Raw genomic sequence first — 17,280 nt, forward strand, 5'->3', positions numbered from 1 at the left:
ACCTTTAAGGAATCCTGCATGAGGATTCTCAAGTCCCTTTGCCCCTCAGATTTAATGAATTTTCGCTCTATTTTGAGAATAGTCTATGCTTTTATTTCTTCTACCAAAGTACATGACCATACATTTCTTGAAACTCTATTCCATTTGCCACTTCTTTGCCCATTCTCCTAATCTATTTATAAGTCCTTCTGTAGCCTGTCTGCTTCCTCAACACTACCTGCCTCTCCACCTGTCTTCATATCGTCTGCAAAATTGGCCACAGAGTCATCATTCCATCACCCAAATCATTGATGTATAACATAAAAAGAAGCGGTCCCATCACAGACCCCTGTGGAACGCCGCTACTCACTAGCGCCCTTTATTTCCATGTATTGCCTCCTGCCAGTCAGACAATATTCTATGTATGCTAGCATCTTTCCTGTAATACCATGGAGTCTTAACTTGTTAATCATATGCCTCCAAGTCCCCCAAAACCACATTCTTAACAATCAAGCAACACACATCAAAGTTGCTAGTGAACGCAGCAGGCCAGGCAGCATCTGTAGGAAGAGGTGCAGTCGACGTTTCAGGCCGAGACCCTTCGTCAGGACTAACTAAAGGAAGAGTGAGTAAGGGATTTGAAAGTTGGAGGGGGAGGGGGAGATCCAAAATGATAGGAGAAGATAGGAGGGGGAGGGATGGAGCCAAGAGCTGGACAGGTGATAGGAAAAAGGGGATACGAGAGGATCATGGGACAGGAGGTCCGGGAAGAAAGACGCGGGGGGGGGGGGGGGACCCAGAGGATGGACAAGAGGTATATTCAGAGGGACAGAGGGAGAAAAAGGAGAGTGAGAGAAAGAATGTGTGCATAAAAATAAGTAACAGATGGGGTACGACGGGGAGGTGGGCCTTAGCGGAAGTTAGAGAAGTCGATGTTCATGCCATCAGGTTGGAGGCTACCCAGACGGAATATAAGGTGTTGTTCCTCCAACCTGAGTGTGGCTTCATCTTTACAGCAGAGGAGGCCGTGGATAGACATGTCAGAATGGGAATGGGATGTGGAATTAAAATGTGTGGCCACTGGGAGATCCTGCTTTCTCTGGCGGACAGAGCGTAGATGTTCAACAAAGCGGTCTCCCAGTCTGCGTCGGGTCTCGCCAATATATAAAAGGCCACATCGGGAGCACCGGACGCGGTATATCACCCCAGTCGACTCACAGGTGAAGTGTTGCCTCACCTGGAAGGATTGTTTGGGGCCCTGAATGGTGGTAAGGGAGGAAGTGTAAGGGCATGTGTAGCACTTTTTCCACTTACACGGATAAGTGCCAGGAGGGAGATCAGTGGGGAGGGATGGGGGGGACGAATGGACAAGGGAGTTGCGTAGGGAGCGATCCCTGCGGAATGCGGGGGGGGGGAGGGGAAGATGTGCTTAGTGGTGGGATCCCGTTGGAGGTGGCGGAAGTTACGGAGAATAATATGTTGGACCCGGAGGCTGGTGGGGTGGTAGGTGAGGACCAGGGGAACCCTATTCCTAGTGGGGTGGCAGGAGGATGGAGTGAGAGCAGATGTACGTGAAATGGGGGAGGTGCGTTTAAGAGCAGAATTGATAGTGGAGGAAGGGAAGCCCCTTTCTTTAAAAAAGGAAGACATCTCCCTCATCCTAGAATGAAAAGCCTCATCCTGAGAGCAGATGCGGTGGAGATGGAGGAATTGCGAGAAGGGGATGGCGTTTTTGCAAGAGACAGGATGAGAAGAGGAATGGTCCAGATAGCTGTGAGAGTCAGTAGGCTTATAGTAGACATCAGTGGATAAGCTGTCTTCAGAGACAGAGACAGAAAGATCTAGAAAGGGGAGGGAGGTGTCAGAAATGGACCAGGTAAACTTGAGGGCAGGGTGAAAGTTGGAGGCAAAGTTAATAAAGTCAACGAGTTCTGCATGCGTGCAGGAAGCAGCGCCAATGCAGTCGTCGATGTAGTGAAGGAAAAGTGGGGGACAGATACCAGAATAGGCACTGAACATAGATTGTTCCACAAAGCCAACAAAAAGGCAGGCATAGCTAGGACCCATACGGGTGCCCATAGCTACACCTTTAGTTTGGAGGAAGTGGGAGGAGCCAAAGGAGAAATTATTAAGAGTAAGGACTAATTCCGCTAGACGGAGCAGAGTGGTGGTAGAGGGGAACTGATTAGGTCTGGAATCCAAAAAGAAGCGTAGAGCTTTGAGACCTTCTTGATGGGGGATGGAAGTATATAAGGACTGGACATCCATGGTGAAAATAAAGCGGTGGGGGCCAGGGAACTTATAAGGACTGGACATCCATGGTGAAAATAAAGCGGTGGGGGCCAGGGAACTTATAAGGACTGGACATCCATGGTGATTCTAGTCCGCCGCATCTGCTCTCAGGATGAGGCTTTTCATTCTAGGACGAGGGAGATGTCTTCCTTTTTTAAAGAAAGGGGCTTCCCTTCCTCCACTATCAACTCTGCTCTTAAACGCATCTCCCCCATTTCACGTACATCTGCTCTCTCTCCATCCTCCCGCCACCCCACTAGGAATAGGGTTCCCCTGGTCCTCACCTACCACCCCACCAGCCTCCGGGTCCAATATATTATTCTCCGTAACTTCCGTCACCTCCAACGGGATCCCACCACTAAGCACATCTTTCCCTCCCCACTCTCTCTGCATTCCGCAGGGATCGCTCCCTACGCAACTCCCTTGTCCATTCGTCCCCCCCATCCCTCCCCACTGATCTCCCTCCTGGCACTTATCCGTGTAAGCGGAACAAGTGCTACACATGCCCTTACACTTCCTCCCTTACCACCATTCAGGGCCCCAAACAATCCTTCCAGGTGAGGCGACACTTCACCTGTGAGTCGACTGGGGTGATATACTGCGTCCGGTGCTCCCGATGTGGCCTTTTATATATTGGCGAGACCGCTTTGTTGAACATCTACGCTCTGTCCGCCAGAGAAAGCAGGATCTCCCAGTGGCCACACATTTTAATTCCACATCCCATTCCCATTCTGACATGTCTATCCACGGCCTCCTCTGCTGTAAAGATGAAGCCACACTCAGGTTGGAGGAACAACACCTTATATTCCGTCTGGGTAGCCTCCAACCTGATGGCATGAACATCGACTTCTCTAACTTCCGCTAAGGCCCCACCTCCCCATCATACCCCATCTGTTACTTATTTTTATGCACACATTCTTTCTCTCACTCTTCTTTTTCTCCCTCTGTCCCTCTGAATATACCTCTTGCCCATCCTCTGGGTCCCCCCCCCGTCTTTCTTCCCGGACCTCCTGTCCCATGATCCTCTCGTATCCCCTTTTGCCTATCACCTGTCCAGCCCTTGGCTCCATCCCTCCCCCTCCTGTCTTCTCCTATCATTTTGGATCTCCCCCTCCCCCTCCAACTTTCAAATCCCTTACTCACTCTTCCTTCAGTTAGTCCTGATGAAGGGTTTCGGCCTGAAACGTCGACTGCACCTCTTCCTACAGATGCTGCCTGGCCTGCTGCGTTCACCAGTAACTTTGATGTGTGTTGCTTGAATTTCCAGCATCTGCAGAATTCCTGTTATTTTCTTAACAATCAACTCCAACATCTTCCTAACTGGCTTCTCATTTTCTTTCTTCTGCTTTCTCCCTTCTTGAAGAGTGGAGTGACATTTGCAATTTTTTCCAGTCCTCTGGAACCCTATTAGAATCCATTGATTCTTGAAAGATCATTATTAATACCTCCACAATCTCTTCAGCCACCTCTTTGAGAACCCTGGGTTGTAGACCATCTGGTCCAAATAACTTATCTACCTATTTCATTTTCCCAAGCACCTTCTCCCTAGTAATGACAACTTCACTCACTTCTGTCCCCTGACACTTCCGGCATGTTGTTAGTGCCTTCCACAGTGAAGACTGATGCAAAATAATTATTCAGTTCGTTCGCTCTTTATTTGTTCTGCCCCCTCCTCTCATTATTACCTCTCCAGCATCATTTTCCAGCAGTCTTGAGATTTACTCTCACCTCTATTTTACATTTTAAAAGTCCAAGGAAACTTTTAATATCCACTTTTATGTTATTAGTTGGCTTACATTCGTATACCATATTTTCCTTTTTTGACATTTTTAGTTGTCTTCTGTTGGTTTTTAAAAGCTTCCCAATCCTCCAACTTCCCACTATTTATTATATACCCTCTCTTTGGCTTTTACAGTGGTAGGTAAAAGTTTGGGCACCCCTGGTCAAAATTTCTGTTACTGTGAATAGCTAAGTGAGTAAAAGATGATCTTATTTCCAAAAGGCATGAAGTTAAAAATAACACATTTCTTTAATATTTTAAGCAAGATTGCTTTCTTAATTTCCATCTTTTACAGTTTCAAAATAAGAAAAAAGGAAAAGGGCCTGAAGCAAAAGTTTGGGCACCTTGCATGGTCAGTACTTAGTAACACCCCCTTTGGCAAGTATCACAGCTTGTAAATGGTTTCTGCAGCCAGCTAAGAGTCTTTCAATTCTTGTTTGGGGGATTTTCGCCCATTCTTCCTTGCAAAAGGCTACTAGTTCTGTGCGATTCTTGGGCCGTCTTGTGTGCACTGCTCTTTTGAGGTCTATCCACAGATTTTCGATGATGTTTAGGTCAGGGGACTGTGAGGACCATGGCAAAACCTTCAGCTTGTGCCTCTTGAGGTAGTCCATTGTGGATTTTGAGGTGTGTTTAGGATCATTATCCTATTGTAGAAGCCATCCTCTTTTCACCTTCAGCTTTTTTTTCGACAGAGGTTGTGATGTTTGCTTCCAGAATTTGGTGGTATTTAATTGAATTCATTCTTCCCTCTACTGGTGAAATGTTCCCTATGCTGCTGGCTGCAACACAAGCCCAAAGCATGATCAATCCACCCCTGTGCTTAACAGTTGGAGAGGTGTTCTTTTCATGAAATTCTGCACCCTTTTTTCTCCAAACATACCTGTGCTCATTGCGGCCAACAAATTCCATTTTAACTTCATCAGACTTGTTTCCAAAATGCATCAGGCTTGTTTAGATGTTCCTTTGCAAACTTCTGACACTGAATTTTGTGGTGAGGATGCAGGAAATGTCTTCTGATGACTCTTCCATGAAGGTCATATTTGTGCAGGTGTCGCTGCACAGTAGCACAGTGCACCAGCACTCCAGAGTCTGCTAAATCTTCCTGAAGGTCTTTTACAGTCAAACGGGGGTTTTGATTTGCCTTTCTAGCAATCCTAACAGCAGTTCTCTCAGAAAGTTTTCTTGGTCTTCCAGGCCTCAACTTGACCTCCACTGCTCCTGTTAACTGCCATTTCTTAATTACATTACAGACTGAGGCAATGGCTACCTGAAAATGCTTTGCTATCTTCTTATAGCCTTCTGCTTTGTGGGTATTATTTATTTTAATTTTCAGAGTGCTGGGCAGCTGCTTAGAGGAGCCCATGGCTGCTAATTGTTGGGACAAGGTTTATAAAGCTTTGAAATTTGCATCACCTGGCCTTTCCTAACGATGACTGTGAACAAGCCATAGCCCTAACAAGCTAATTAAGGTCTGAGACCTTGGTAAAAGTTATCTGAGAGCTCAAATCTCTTGGGGGTGCCCAAACTTTTTCATGGTGCTCCTTTCCTTTTTTTCACCGTAAAATTGTACAAAACAAAAAAAATACAATAATCTTGCTTGAAATGTTGAAAAGAATGTTTCATCTTTAACTTTATGACTTTTGGAGATCAGTTCATCTTCTACTCACTTAACTATTCACAGTAACAGAAATTTTGACCGGGGTGCCCAAACTTTTGCATGCCGCTGTATATTGGGATGGGGTGGGTTTGTGTTATCTTATGTGACCTGAGGAAGTTTTAAAATGCTGAGTGTATTTGGAGAAGGAGCATCAATTTTGGTTAAATGGCAATAGCAGGAGCAATTTTATTTCTTAATATGGTGTGATTTCAGAATTTTAATGTTTTTTTTAAATTAAAGTTTTGTATGAAAAGTTGCTGGGCTGAATAATCTGCTTTCTTAGCAGCAAAGCTACGCCTTTGCCATATTGCTGGGCGCTACATCTACCTACTCTTGCCTGGATTGACAGCCACCTCTTCTAGAGAGCGAGAGAGATAGAGATATATATATCTCTACCATGAACTTACAAATTGTTGCTAATTTTATGTGTGATCACTTAAAATCATAGTCCAGTAGATTGCTGTGGATATACATATTAGCTGGAAGAGAGGGAGTGCTTGTATTTTGTAAAAATAAGAAAATAACATTAATATTGAAACATTAATAATGAAGAAAGGAAGGTCAAAACTTTGTATTAGATATGAAGTCAATACTCAATATATTTTAAAATGGCACGATATAGTAAATGTGTTTTCTGCTGCACTACTTGAGATCAATTGCATATTACTAGAGAGATTGTAACATATTGACATTTTATTTATTGTGCACTCAGACACATGCAGAGAGCCTGCTACAGTTTGCACAGACACACCAAGAGATGCTACAAGAGTCCACAAATAAATTGATGGTTCAACAAGTGGAGACTGCTAAACTGACTGCAGATGCCGCACGCCAGATCAAAGAGGTACACTGAACTTTGTTGTAGCTGTTTCAATAAAGCACACTTTCCATGATGCATCTGATATTTCCTATACTTTGAAGGGCTAACTTTTTATGGGATTTGAGCTTTGGTTGAGCCATAATGTATTGTGCATTTAAATAAACAGATGAAGCTGTTGCTATACTGAATATGACACATTAGGGTAGGTGGCATAAGCCTTGGTGAGGGTGAGGTAGGTGGGAGACGTTTAAGGAGATAATGTCAGAAATTAGGGCCTTGACATTTAAAAGTACATCCAGTGATCACTTTATTACAACACAGCACAACCTACAGCACAATACAGGCCCCTTGGCCCACAAAGCTGTGCCGAACATGTCCTTACCTTAGAAATTACCTTGGGTTACCCATAGCCCTCTATTTTCCTAAGCTCTATGTACCTATCCAGGAATCTCTTGCAAGACCCTATTGTATCCGCCTCCAGCACTGTTGCCGGCAGCCTATTCCATGCACTTACCACTCTCTGTGCAAAAAAAGAACATACTCCTGATATCTCCTCTGTATCTACTTCCAAGCACCTTAAAACTGTGCCCTCTCGTGCTAGCCATCTCAGCCCTGGGGAAAAGCCTCTGATTATCCACATGATCAATGCCTCTTATCATCTTATGCACCTCTATCAGGTCACCTCTCATCCTCCAACGCTCCAAGGAGAAAAGGCCAAGTTCACTCAACCTATTCTCATAAGGCATGCTCCCCAAACCAGTCAACATCCTTGTAAATCTCCTCTTCCCCTTTCTATGGTTTCCACATTCTTCCTGTAGTGAGGCGACCAGAACTGAGCACAGTACTCCAAGTAGATGCTGCCTGGCCTGCTGCGTTCACCAGCAACTTTGATGTGTGTTACTCCAAGTAGGGTCTGACCAGGATCCTATATAGCTGCAATATTACCTCTCGGCTCCTAAACTCAATCCCACGGTTGATAAAGGCCAGTGCATCGTATGCCACCTTAACTACAGAGTCAACCTGCGCAGCAGCTTTGAGTGTCCTATGGACTCTCACCCCAAGATCCCTCTGATCCTTCACACTGCCAAGAGTCTGACCATTAATACTATATTCTGTCATCATATTTGACCTACCAAAATGAGCCACCTCACATTTATCTGGGTTGACCTCCATCTGCCACTTCTGAGCCCAGTTTTGCATCCTATCGGTGTCCCGCTGTAACCTGTGACAGCCTTCCACGCTATCCACAACACCGCCAACCTTTGTGTCATCAGCAAATTTACGAACCCATCCCTCCACTTCCTCATCCAGGTCATTTTAAAAAATCACGAAGAGTAGGGGGTCCCAGAACAGATCCCTGAGGCACACCACTGGTCACTAACCTCCACGCAGAATATGACCCGTCTACAACCACTCTTTGCCTTCTGTGGGCAAGTCAGTTCTGGATCCACAAAGTAATGTCTCCTTAGATCCCATGCCTCATTACTATCTCAATAAGCCTTGCACGGGGTACATTATCAGATACCTTGCTGAAATCCATATACACTACATCTACAGCTCTACCTTCATCAATGTATTTTGTCACATTCTCAAAAAATTCAATCTGACCTGTAAGATCTTAACAGAGCCATGCTGACTATTCATATTATGCCTCTCCAAATGTTCATAAATCCTGCCTCTCAGGATCTTCTCTGTCAACTTACCAACCGCTCAAGTAAGACTGGGTGGTCTATAATTTCCTGGGCTATCTATATTCCCTTTCTTGAATCAAGGAACAACATCCGCAACCCTTCAATCCTCCGGAATCTCCTCTCCCGGATGGGGACCATTGATGATGTAAAAATCATCGCCAGAGGCTCAGCAATCTCCTCCCCTGCCTCCCACAGTAGCCTGGGGTGCATCTCATCCAGTCCTGATGACTTATCCAACTTAATGCTTTCCAAAAGCTCCAGCACATCCTCCTGCTTAATATCTATATGCTGAAGCTTCTCTGTCCGCTGTAAGTCATCCCTACAATCACCAAGGTCCTCTTCTATGGTGAATACTGAAGCAAAGTATTCAGTATGTACCTCTGCTATCTCCTCCGGTTCCATACATACTTGATTGGTCCTGTTCTCTCACGACTTATTCTCTTGCTCTTCACACACTTGTAGAATGCCTTGGAGTTTTCCTTAATCCTGTCCACCAGGGCCTTCTCATGGCCCCTTCTGGCTCTCCTAATTTCATTCTTAAGCTCCTTCCTGCTAGCCTTATAATCTTCTAGATCTCTATCATTACCTAGTTTTTTGAACCTTTCGTAAGCTCTTCTTCTTGACTAGATTTTCAGCAGCCTTTGTACACCATGGTTCCTGTACCTTACCATCCTTTCCCTGTTTCACTGGGACGTACCTATGCAGAACTCCACGCAAATATCCCCGAATGTTTGCCACATTTCTTCCGTACGTTTCCCTGAGAACATCTATTTCCAATTTATGCTTCCAAGTTCTTGCCTGATAGCCTCATATTTCCCGTTACTCCAATTAAACACTTCCCTAACTTGTCTATTCATATCTCTGTCCAATGCTATGGTAAAGGAGATAGAATTGTGATCACTCTCTCCAAAATGCTATCGCACTGAGAGATCAGTCACCTGACCAGGTTCATTTCCCAATACCAGATCAAGTACAGCCTCTCCTCTTGTAAGCTTATCTACATACTGTGTCAAGAAACCTTCCTGAACACATCTAACCAACTCTACCCCATCTATACCCCTTGCTCTAGGGAGATGCCAATCGATATTACGGAAATTAAAATCTCCCACTACAACAACCCTGTTATTATTACAGCTTTCCAGAATCTGTCTCCCTATCTGTTTCTAGATGTTCCTGTTACTATTGGGTGGTCTATTAAAAAAAAACACCCAGTAGAATTATTGATCCCTTCCTATTCCTAACTTCCACCCACAGAGACTCCATAGGCAATCCCTCCATGACTTCCTCCTTTTCTGCAGCCGTGACACCATCTCTGATCCACAGTGCCTTTTTGCCTCCCTTCCTGTCCTTTCTGCAACATGTAAAGCCTGGCACTCTAAGTAACCATTCCTGCCCCAGAGCCATCCAGGTCTCTGTAATGGCCACCACATCATAGCTCCAAGTACTGATCCACGCTCTAAGCTCATCTGCTTTGTTCATTATACTCCTTGCATTAAAATAGACATGTCTCAAACCATCAGTCTGAGCGCAACCCTTCTCGATCACCTGGCTATCCTCTCTCTTGCACTGTCTCCAAGCTTTCTCTATTTGTGAGCCAACCGCCTCTTCCTCCATCTTTTCAATTTGGTTCCCACCCCCTGGCAATTCTAGTTTAAACTCTCCCCTTTGCAAACCTCCCTGCCAGAATATTGGTCCCCCTGGGATACAAGTGCAACGCATCCTTTATGTACAGGCCACGCCTGCCCCAAAAGAGGTCCCAATGATCCAGAAATCTGAATCCCTCCAATCTCTCAACCATGCATTTATCCTCCACCTCATTCTATTCCTATACTCACTGTCATGTGGCACAGGCAGTAATCCCGAGATTACTACCTTTGAGGTCCTGCCTAACTTCCTGTAGTCTGTTTTCAGGATTTCCTCCTTTTTCTTACCTACATTGTTGGTACCAATATGTACCACAACCTCTGGCTGTTCTCCTTCCCACTTCAAGATGTCGTGGACACGATCAGTAACATCCCAGACCCTGGCACCTGGAAGGCAAACTCCATGTTTATTTCCTGCGTCCACAGAATTGCCTGCCTGACCCCTTAACTATAAGAGTCCCCTATCACTGCTGCCAGCCTCTTCCTTTCCCTACCCTTCTGAGCCACAGAGCCAGACTCTGTGCCAGAGGCACAGCCACTGTTGCTTCCCCCAGGTAGGCCGTTCCCCCCAACAGTACTCAAACAGGAGTACTTATTGTTGAGGGGGACAGCCATTGGGGTACTCTCTGGCCTCTGACTCCTGCCCTTCCCTCTCCTGACAGTTACCCACTTATCTGTCTCCCGAGGCCCCAGTGTGGCTACCTGCCTGTAGCTCCTCTCTATCACCCCCTCACTCTCCCTGACCAGACGATGGTCATCGAGCTGCATCTCCAGTTCCCTAACGCAGTCCCTAAGGAACTGCAGCTCGACGTACCTGGCACAGATGTGGCAGTCCGGGAGGCTGGGAATCTCCAGGACTTCCCACATCTGCCACCAAGCACAGAACGCCGGCCTCACACACATACTTCCTGTCTGTATTCTACACAGATAACCTACCTCGCCTCGATCCGTTATTGCTGAAACCCCATTCAGCCAAAGCCCTCCTACTCTATCTCCCTCTCCTCTCTCGCCCGCTCTATTAAGCTGTCCCCTTTTAAACTCTTCTCGCTTTTCTACCCAGTTGATGTCCACGCACTTGCGCAGTCGTGCCCTGATCAAACCGCTGAAGAAATAACCCTCTCCTTTTAAACTCTTTAAAAAAGATTTGTGAGTACACTTTGTCGTGAGTTGCCATCCTTTACATGCACAATTGGGATTGATGAGCGTAGTAAAATTTTCACAATGTATCAGGCGTCAAGTATATATTTGAAATTTCCTCACACCCTAAACCACTTCAGTTCATCATATCCTTGCTGGCTTAGCCATCTTACTCTCCCATTGATTTATCTTGATTCCTATTCTAATTAACTTGTGCAGGGAAATTTCTAACACTCTTCAACCTAAACCACTATCTCTTTTTTTTCCAGAGATGACCTGCTGAATGTTTCCAGCATTTATGTATTTTATTTCAGATTTCTAGTACCTAGTTGCTTTTTCATTAATTTTTAGAAAAGATGCTCAAAATAGCAGCACTAATGCTAAAGAATCTGATGATGCCAAGAATGGGATTTGGAATCAAATTGGATGGGCGTCGTGCAAAATGATCATAAATCAATGCTCAGGATCTGCATTTGTTATACACATTAACAATTTATATGAATACAGGAGGTATTATTAGTAAGGTCACGCATAACACAAAATAGGTGTTGTTGATGATGGAAAGGATAATAAATCAAGGAACGAAGTTTGTGCAGGAAAGAAGATCAGCATTGTTATTGATTAGTGGAGCCCAAGTGGCCTACTGCTTATCTTTAAATAAAGGGGCTTAAGGTGCGATGAAAAGTTTTTTGAAAAATTTCTTTAGCTGCAGTTTTGATTCAGTGTGTGCTTTGGGAAGGGTAATAGCAGTTAACCTCAGGCAAGGAGATGAATGGAAAATATTTGTGTGGTCCATGGGAAAAGAGCAAGAAAGTGGCATTAATAGAATACCTCTTGAAGAAAAGTACACAGAGGCTCTATAATTTTGTGATTTCATAAAGCAACAGTTGATCACCAATTTGTATTTAATTTGCACCAAACTGACAAAAGTTTTTTTTTAATTTAGATGAGTGATTTGGCATACGTTCAGATTGCAACAGGATCTCCAACCACTGTGGCTACCAACCTATCGCGTGGAGCAATCACTGTACCAGTTGTGGCACTGTTGGACCAACAGAGGCTGCAGCAATCAGAACTTGTGAAGCAACTGCATGTAAAGATTGAATCTGAAGGGTAAGGCATCTGAACGCTGCTTCACCTTGATCAGAGGTCATTGATCAGTCTCATGAGGTTAATAATCTGGGGAGCTTGTTGCTGATGGCCTAGATTTTAGACATGTCTACTGATGCTATATGTAGGTCCCATACTCATAACTCACCTTATGGATTTGTCTTTTCAGAATTAATGAATATAACAGATGTGATGAACGCAACAGTGAGCAAATAATTATTTCTGACATCAGAATAAGACTGGTCTCACTGGTTAGCTATTTATGTAGAGACTGAGTATAGTTCATATCTCTAATAAGAATTGTAACTATAATTCAACCTTATAATGCTTGGGATCGACTTAATGGTGGAATTATTTTTAAAGCTTTCATGTAACATGCTTATTAGAGAATAATATGTTGTTTGAGTAACTTCAGCAGTGCAGTACATCCTTATCTTAGTAAGCTTAGCTTTAGGCTATTATCTGAAGATCCAGCTTTTACATATTGATTTGCAGGATGTGGTAGTTGCTGGTAAGGCCAATGTTTATTAGCTATCTATAATTGCTAGGCCATTTTGGATGACTGTTAAGTGTCAGTAATATTTATAATCTTGGTGGTGGCATCCGTTAGTTTCGCGAGACCATGGATCTGTGCCTGGAAAGTCTTGCTTCAGTCGTGTTGGTAAAGTAGTGTCTGTTGTGGCTGCAGCGACTGCACTTGAAGGCGCTGTCCTCCAGTGTTGTCTTGGTGCTGTTTTTCCAATGAGTGTGCTTTTCTTCAGCAGCAAGTCTCAGCTTCTCTTCTCCACTTTTTAGACCGCTATGTAGTTCCAGCCTTCAGTGAGAGCGATCGCTTGCGATGTCCTCCCACCTCTCGACGTTCATGTTCAGTGACTTCATGTCTCTCTTGCAGACATCTTTGAAACAAAGATGGGGCCGCCCTTGTGCTCTCTTGCCGGAGGCCAGTTCCCTGTACAGCAGGTCTTTCAGGATCCTCCCATCTGACATGCCCTGTACGTGGCCCAGCCAGCGGAGACGGTGTTGTTGGAGCAGGATGAAGAGGCTGGGTATCTGGGCGCGGGCCTGGACCTCATTGTTGGTGACTTGGTCTGTCCACTTGATGTCCAAGATGCGTCTTGGGCTGTGAAGGTGCAAGGCATTAAGTCGCTGCACTTGTCTGTAGTAGAGGCTCCAGGTCTCGCTGCCGTAAAGCAGTGTGCTGAGGACGCAGGCCCTGCAGACAGCAACTTTGGTGTGCATCGTCACCTTTCTGTTCTCCCAGACTCTCTTTGTCAGCCTGGCGAATGTTGAGGCTGCTCGTCGGATCGGTCTGTTTATCTCAGGGTCTAGGGAGAGGCTGTCCGTGATGGTGGAGCCAAGGTATGTAAACTCGTGAACTACCTCCAGGTAATGGCAGGGGGTGCTCAACGCCTTGGCCCAACACATTGGTCTTCTTCAGGTTGATGGTCAAGCTGAAGTCCTGGCAGGCTCTTAAGAAGCTGCCCATGAGGCGTTGCAGTTGCTCTTCAGAGTATGTTGCCAGTCCCACGTCATCTGCAAACAACATGTCCCTGATGAGTACTTCACGAACCTTGGTTTTCGCCCTCAGCCAGGACAGACTGAACAGCCTCCCGTCCGATCTGGTGTGGAGGTAGACACCATCAGTTGATGTTCCAATGGCGTGCTTCAGCATGACTGTGAAGAAGATACCGAACAGGGTGGGGGCAAGCACACAGCCCTGCTTCACACTGCTGTGGATGTTGAAGACCTCTGAAGAAGAATCGTCGAACTGAACGACACCCTTCATGTCTGTGTGGAATGACTGAACTATCCTGAGGAGCCTCGGGGGACAACCAATCCTGGCGAGGATTTTGAACTGGCTGCCTCTGCTCACAAGGTCGAAGGCCTTCATAAGGTCAATGAAAGCGATGTAAAATGGTTGTCTTTGCTTTCTGCATTTCTCTTGTAGCTGTTGAAGGGAGAAGATCATGTTGATTGTGGAGTGTTCTGACCTGAAACCGCACTGAGACTCAGGATATACCCTTTCGGCTATTTTCTGCAGTCTGTTCAGGACCACGCGGGCAAAGACCTTTCCAACGATGATCAAGGAGATTCCCTTGAAGTTGTTACAGTCGCTTCTGTCCCCTTTGTTCTTATGTAAGGTGACAAGGTTGCAGTGTCTCATGTCTTGCGACACTGTTCCTGCTAACCAGCACTGGCACAGTAGTTCGTGCAGGTGGTTTAGCAGGACACCCTTTGCGCATTAGATGGCCTCTGGTGGAATGCCATTCAATTCTGGTGCCTTCCCAGAGGGCAGGCTGTCGATGGCTTTACTCAACTCTTCGGCAGTTGGCAATGCATCAAGTTCCTCCATGACAGGCAGGCATTCCACAGAGTCTAGCGCACTGTCCGAGATGCTGTTTTCTCTGGAGAAGAGTTCAGAGTAATGCGCCACCCACCTCTCCATCTGCTTGCCTTTGTCATTGATAGTCTCACCTGTTATAGTTTTCAATGGTGCTGTCTTGCTCTGGGTTGGCCCGATGGCTTTCTTGATCCCCTCGTACACTCCATGGATGTTGCCTGTGTCAAATGATGACTGAATGCTTTTGTATAGTTGTAGCCAGTAGTGATTTGCACAGTGTCTGGTTGTTTCCTGGGCCTTGCTTAGCACTTGCAGTGTTGCCTGGGTGGGGTGGTGTTTGTGCTCTAGTAGTGCAACACGCTTTACCTTGATAACAGCGGTGAGCTTACTTGAGCTCACTTCAAACCAGTCCTGTGTTTTGCCCCGTTTCTTCCCAAAGGCCTTGAGTGCAGTGCTGTGGATAGTGTCCCTGAGAGAGTCCCATCTCTGCTCAGCATTTACCTCTGGTGGGTCTGCAAGGAGGGCATCCTCCAGTGACTTGAACTCCGCAGCTTTGTCTGGGTGTTGTGTCTTACTGGCATCGATGCGCTGCTTGCCTGGAGGCTTGGCGTAGTGCATCATCTTCGGCCGAAGTCTGATCTTGCAGCAAACCAGAGAGTGATCCGTGTCGCAGTCGGCACTCTGAAAGGAGCGAGTCATGAGCACGTTTCTCAGGTGACGGCGTCTTGTGATTATCAGGTCTAGCTGGTGCCAGTGTTTGGAGCGGGGATGCCGCCAAAACACTTTGTGCTGAGCTTTGGTCTGGAAGTAGGTGTTGGTGACACACAATTCATGGAGCATACAAAGCTCGAGCAGTCGTGGCCCGTTGTCATTCATGCTGCCAATCCCATACTGCCCCAGGCAGCTTGGCCAGGAGTCGTGCTCAGCGCTCACTCTGGCATTGAAGTCACCAAGTAGCAGCAACTGTTCCTGACTTGGGATCTCCTGTATCATCATTGAGAGCTGGTCGTAGAACTCGTTCTTTGCGTCTTGTGTAGAGTAGGGGGTTGGGACATAGACGCTGACAAGGTTGACAGGCCCGTCAGATGTGTGGAGTCGAAGTGAGAAAATCCACTCCGTCCTTTTCTTGCTAGGCTCTACCATCTTCAGCAACGAGTTCTTCACGGCAAAGCCGACACCATGCTCTCTGGTTTCGTCTGAGCCCTTCCCCTGCCAGAAGAAGGTATAGTCTTTTTCACATAGGGTTCCCGATTCTCTGAGACGTGTCTCTTGGAGCGTTGCGATGTCCACTTGGAGTCTCGACAGTTCATTGTTAATCTCTGCTGTCTTGCGTGTGTCGCTGATCTCCTGAAGGTCATCTGATATACCAGTTGTCATGGTCTGTATATTCTGGCATCCTAGTCTGAGTGCTGGCTTCTTTCTTTGTCTTCTTGATGTGCCTGGTGCAGCGTTTACAGTCCGCAGTTCGGGCTACTTGTATCCCTAAGCCCCACGCACCCAGTGGAGCAGGCGGACTGTGACGGGACAGCACTTAATTGGCTGGGGGCTGCCCAACTTGAGGTGGGCGGTAGCTGTCCAGTGAGATGCGATGGTCTCTCCCTCCGTCGAAAGCAACCCCTGGTGCCTTGCTCTATGCCAATTGAGTGCAGGCTTATAACCAGTAGACTGCTGCTTTCCGTGTTGTGCTGTCGCGGTGAGGCAACGCTGGAGTGTCCTCTCCAGGGTGCAGGCCTGGGCAAGGTTGTATGAAAGACCGGCAGTTGCCCATGCTGCAAGTCTCCCCTGTCTATGACACTGATGTTGTCCAAGGGAAAGGCAAGGGCCGATACAACTTGGCACCAGTGTTGTCACAGGAGTTGCTAGAACGAGGTTGAAGGCAACGTCGGACTGCCTTAGGGACTCCAGCTCCGGATTTGTCCTCAGGGTTTACTCCCGAAACCTTTCCCATGAGTGGGTATGGCTGCAAGGCAGCGAAGGTTTGAAATCAGAGTTTCCCTCTCTTAGATGGACTGCCTTACCAAGCTGATGAACTCCATCTACCCAAAATATTTATAATCTATAGGCCAAATAGTGAGAGATGGCAGATTCTCTAAAAATATGTAAATAAGCCAATTCAGTCATCCTCCGGGTTTTTATTCCTTATTTCTTTAGCTACTTGAATTTAAATAGGTGGTATTGCAAGGCAGTCAGTTGAGCTACTTGTTCATAGCTCTTTTCATTCAGATTCTCTGATTTTCCCAGGAAATCAGTGGGTTCTGCAGATGCTTATGTTTCCACCACATCCCAAAAACACGCAGCTTGGTAGATTAAATGACTGCTTTAAGTTGTTCTTATTTGGCTGCTAGAAGTAAAGGGGGAATTGATGAGAATGTTGGGTGAATAAAATAGGATTTATGAAAGTAGATACCTTATGGTTGTCATGAGGGCTGTTCCAAAGCAGTTTCTATCTATGACTCCATGACTCTAAATCTCCCAGTAACAATCATTCTCTGGGTCAGTAGTCCAAGTCACTGGAAATGCAGTAATGTAACCACTTTAATGCTGTCACTCAGTCCTTTTTAATTTTTTAAGTAGAATTCTTACAGACAGAACAATGTTTACAAGCAGTTTTACTATATTCTGCAAAATCTGTCTTGGAAAGTATCCAAGCCTTCAAAATCTCAGTCAAGCATTTCAGCCATTGTTATTCAGTCTGGGATAGAATGGAGCATTCGAATTTATTTGACAAATTTAAATTCAGTGAATTAAGATGAAATTTACAACAAAGTTATTGTAAAGTATTTTTTTAAAAATGCTGCCATCCTTTTCATATCTTTTTTCTGAAATG

The 17,280-nt window shown here is 45.7% G+C and overlaps 1 protein-coding gene across 5 annotated transcripts in view; it reads left to right on the plus strand.

The window, feature by feature from the left end:
- cep350 (centrosomal protein 350) overlaps nt 1-17,280 on the plus strand; it is a 240,756-nt gene that overhangs the window by 131,960 nt on the left and 91,516 nt on the right. For all 5 annotated transcript variants that reach the window (XM_072274363.1, XM_072274365.1, XM_072274366.1 and 2 more), the window contains exons 19-20: nt 6,424-6,555; nt 11,949-12,115. In XM_072274363.1, coding sequence (XP_072130464.1) covers nt 6,424-6,555; nt 11,949-12,115 — 299 coding nt within the window. The remainder of the gene's footprint in view (nt 1-6,423; nt 6,556-11,948; nt 12,116-17,280) is intronic.

Source organism: Mobula birostris, chromosome 12, assembly GCF_030028105.1.
Source record: "Mobula birostris isolate sMobBir1 chromosome 12, sMobBir1.hap1, whole genome shotgun sequence".
NCBI classification, from domain to species: Eukaryota; Metazoa; Chordata; class Chondrichthyes; order Myliobatiformes; family Myliobatidae; genus Mobula; species Mobula birostris.